Source organism: Gordionus sp. m RMFG-2023, chromosome 4, assembly GCF_954871325.1.
Source record: "Gordionus sp. m RMFG-2023 chromosome 4, tfGorSpeb1-WG-v2, whole genome shotgun sequence".
Lineage (NCBI taxonomy): Eukaryota > Metazoa > Nematomorpha > Gordioida > Chordodea > Parachordodidae > Gordionus > Gordionus sp. m RMFG-2023.
In genome coordinates, this window is record NC_088778.1 from 2,653,048 (window position 1) to 2,657,605 (window position 4,558).

Consider the following 4,558-nt stretch of genomic DNA (forward strand, 5'->3'; position numbering starts at 1 on the left):
AAATGTAATTTTAAAACAGCGCCATATTAGTAAACGGTAATAGTAAAATGGAGTTTGAAACGGTAAAATCAATCTAACTGATATACCAATGAAAATCCAAAATTGCAATATCATTTGGAAATAAATAATCGAGATAAAAATTAATTTGAGGCATCATTAGGAAGTGAAATAAAATTTCCATCGTTGTACCTTGAGTAATTTTTTTTTTAAAAAAATATTTGAGAGTTTTATATTTTTGTGGCCAAATCATTAAAGGAAATTATTCTCTGTCTATCCACTTTTTATCTTTAAATTCAAAAGTTTTTTTTTTGGAGGGAAGGGGGGGGGGGGTTGTGAAGTATACCCCCCCCCCATTTTGTTCTTTGAATATTTTAAAAACGGTGATGGTTCAAATCGAACTGAAAACGGTACAAATCAGTCCATAAACCATTGAAAATCAAAAATTGGGGACCATCATTCACCTGATTAAATTAATTAATATCTATTTGTCGAAAACCCCATCTAAATACGTCAATAAATAAATTTTATTGTAATTTTTTAGCTTTTTTTAATAAACTTTGACATTTTATTTTTAAACTTATTTTCAAATATTTCAAGTTTTGAGTAAAATAAAATTTCAATTTATTAAAGATAATTATTGTTTATACACCTATACATCCAACGAACTTGTTTTTAAATTAGTTTAATAAAGTAAAAATGGGCCTGAAAATGTTGTCATTTACAGACCTCTGATAGTAAATGAATTGGAAAATAAAAGTGGCAGGGGATATCATTTATAAATGAATTCTTTGACGGAGGTAAAATCCATTATGATGTCATTCTGACTAGAGGTCTGCAATGGGCAAGTTTTGGTGCACCTGCCTGCTCATTTATTTAGAAATTTTGTTTAACTTACCTGTCCAATGTTTAAAAATTATTATATCAGTTGATTTGGCTCTTTATGTATTATTTTAATAATTTTTACTAAAATTTATAAATTATGAAATAAAATAATAGTATCTAATAATAAATAGAAGTCCTCTACCTGTATCAAAATATATTTTCTTATAATAAAGATCATCTTGAGGAATGAATCCATATCATTAGAAGATGCAAACTTATAAAAACTCTGTGGATAAAAATTTACCAAGTAGTGCTTTGTGGCTTCCATTGTTAATAAAAAACCCTTAAGGAAGGATCCATACCCAGAATCTAATATTCGCATTTTATATGATTACTAGCTGTTTTCCGACAAGAATGACAAGGAATTATGTTAATAGTTTGTTTTTATAAAATAACTAATTGAGTATTAATGTTACATATTGTGTTTATTCAAATTTGTAATTGAGTATTAATTTAAATGTTTTGTTACATATTGTTTTTATTCAAATAATTTATTGACTATTAACTTAAATGTTTTGATTGAAATGTTTTAGCATATATACTAGTTGATTATTGTACATTTTATATATTATTATTATTATTTTATATTTTTAAATTAGAAATAAAATTTATTTAAAACAAAACACAACGTAAATATTTATTATTTCTTTTATGGTGCCCCGGCACGTTTTTGTTTAAAAAAAAAATAAACAAATAATATATATAAAATTTGCCTTAAATTTAAAAAAATAATGAAAAAAGAAAATTAAATTCGAAGGACGTTTTTTTTTTCTTCTATTCTGTGTACATAAATAAAAGGTGAATTGCGTGATCGCAAAATGTTATAATTTACAATTTTACGCCAATTTATATTTTGATACGCTTATTATGCTACAAATTATAGTATATAAAATTATTACGAATAACACATTTTTCATGTCACAGTATTTTCTCTATTTTGATAATCTAAATATAAAGACAAAATACATATTATCTGATTTTCTTTTATAACATAAAATTAGAGATTTAGAATAATCTAGATGTCTTTTAAACTTAAATTTAAAGAATTATCCAACTTCCTTTGACGACTTAAAATTCAACAAGATTGAATTATCTAATTTTTTTTTGACGACTCAAAATTAAAGCATAGGATTTTTTTTTGTGATTTGCTTTAACGATATAAAATTTATAGACATAGAATTATTTAATTCCGTTTGATTATGAACTCAAATTTTTTGTTAGGTATGAAATTCATAACTTAAAACATATAGTATTTTCTTAAAGTGAAATTTTTATTATGGACAATAAACTTACTGCTATATGCGATCCTTATCTTAGATTTCCAGAACTTATTGGAGAAATGACGGACACATACCTTGATATGGTTGATACATACTTTGAGGATTACATTGCGTCTGACGCATCTAAGGTTAGGACATTATTAGGTAACTTATCAATGGACATTATTAGGTAACTTATCAATGGACATTTATGGAAAAATCACATCCGTGTGTTCAAAGGCACAGTTAAAAGATTATAAAGTTATTTTTAATAAACTCAAGTTATTAATTCCGAGGGAAGATATAAATTTATGCATAAAAAATTTCAATTTAGCGGTACAACGCGACGACGAGTCTTTTTACACATTTTTCTATAGAATACATAAATTACATAAGAAGTGCAATTTCATAGATGACAGTAGAATTAAGGAAAAATTGATAACGTCTACTTTAAACGATCATATCAGAAGGAAGCTGAATAAGCATAAGGACTGGACTTTAGATGAGATGATAAAATTGGGACTTGAGTTAGATGGTGGTAATATTAAACAAGACGTTAGCGATACAAATTATGTAGACAATGATAAAAATAAAAAAATTTATAATTCAAATAATGATAAAATACCATGCAAAAGTACTTTTAGTAATAATGAGAATAATTCTAATGATTATGAACGTAATAATTTTAGAGAAAATAATTTTATTGGACGTAACACTCGTAGGGAAAATTTTGATAAGAAGAGGAATTATAATGATTTTAGGCCTACAGATAATGCTAGCCGAAACTATCATAACAATAATTTTCGAGACAGTGAGGGTCTCTATAAATTTTCGTAATAACCAATCTTCGAACAACAATTCAAACAATTACGGAAGAAACTCCATGTGGCACAACAACAATAATGCAAACAATTATGATAGAAACAATGCCTGGCAAAACAATAACAATTCAAACTATAACGGAAGAAACTCCAGGTGGCACGATAATAGCAATTCAAACAATTATGATAGAAATAATGCCTGGCATAATAATAATAACTTTGGGAGAAACATCTTTTGGTCTTACAACAACCAAAGAAATCAGAATCAATATGATGATTGAAATGGTAACCGATATGAGTCTTACAATCATAACAATAATAATAATGGAGGAAATACATGGAAAAACTATAATCTAAGTAAACAAATACAATATCATGATCAGAGCCAAAGTAATAGCAACAATTGCAATATGAATATTGAAGAGATTGTGGAAAATAAAAATGATGTTATACAAAATAATAATGATAGTGATTTTAATATCAACAATTTAACAGAGCACAAACTCCATGACAATGCATTTATGACTTTCTTAAAAGTAAACGATGTTACCGTTACTATGCAAATTGACACTGGTTCTAAGTTCACCATTATACCTCATAAAATGGCTAAACAAATAGGTATTAAAGATCTTAAAAAGTCCACTCTACAACTATCAGCTTATGATGGAAACTTAATTGAAATTATCGGCGTAACTCAAGTTAAAGTAAGCTACGATGGTATCACCAAACACTTGCTAGCAGTGGTAAAGTCTAATAAAAATGCATTATTGGGTCGAATGTGGATCAATGCCTTTAATAATATTTTGAACAAGTTTATAGCAAATATCGATGTCAATTATGAAGATGGAATAAAAAAATTAATAAAAGATTGTGAATTTAAACTGACTAACAAACCCATAAACAAAGTTAACGTCAAGATACATTTACGAAATGATGCCAAACCTAAGATAATACCACCAAGGCGTATACCTTATTCAAAAATAGATGCTGTAACTAAAGAACTTACAAGATGGATTGACGAGGGAGTCATTGAGCCGGGGACGGATGTTCGATGGGCAAGTCCTATAACCGCTGTCTACAAAGAAATTGGGAGCGTTAGGGTTTGCGCCGATTTCAAAGACACTGTTAATCCTGCTCTTGAAGACTTCAGATACCCACTTCCAAGAATAAACGATCTTATAGCTAAGCTTAAGGAAGGGAAGAAATTCAGCAAGATTGATTTCAAAGACGCGTTCTTACAAATCCCTATCGACATAAACTTCAGAAATATACTAACCATATCCACACACAGGGGATACTACCGGTTTACTAGACTTCCTTTTGGGTTAAAGACTTCTTCTGCAGTTTTCCAACAGATTATGGATCAAATTTTCGGTGACATGAAAGATGTCATTTTTTATATTGCCATGAGACCTATTGATAACGGGAAGTAGTGACGAAGCTCATTTCAACAACATAAAAAGAGTTTTTGAAAGAATATTATCTTATGGCTTAGTACCTAATTTTTCAAAAAGCTTATTCTTCAAAAGAAGTCTGAGGTTCTTAGGACACGACATCGACGCCAATGGGATCCACGCTAACCACGACAAGATCGAG

General features: G+C 28.4%; 1 protein-coding gene across 1 annotated transcript; it reads left to right on the forward strand.

Moving 5' to 3' along the window:
- Positions 1–2,158: 2,158 nt before the first annotated feature.
- Positions 2,159–3,243, forward strand: LOC135928197 (uncharacterized protein DDB_G0287625-like). Its single transcript, XM_065464584.1, has 3 exons — positions 2,159–2,290; positions 2,538–2,775; positions 2,831–3,243. Exons 1-3 carry the CDS (start codon positions 2,159–2,161, stop codon positions 3,241–3,243), a joined length of 783 nt encoding a protein of 260 aa, XP_065320656.1.
- The last annotated feature ends 1,315 nt before the right edge of the window (positions 3,244–4,558 follow it).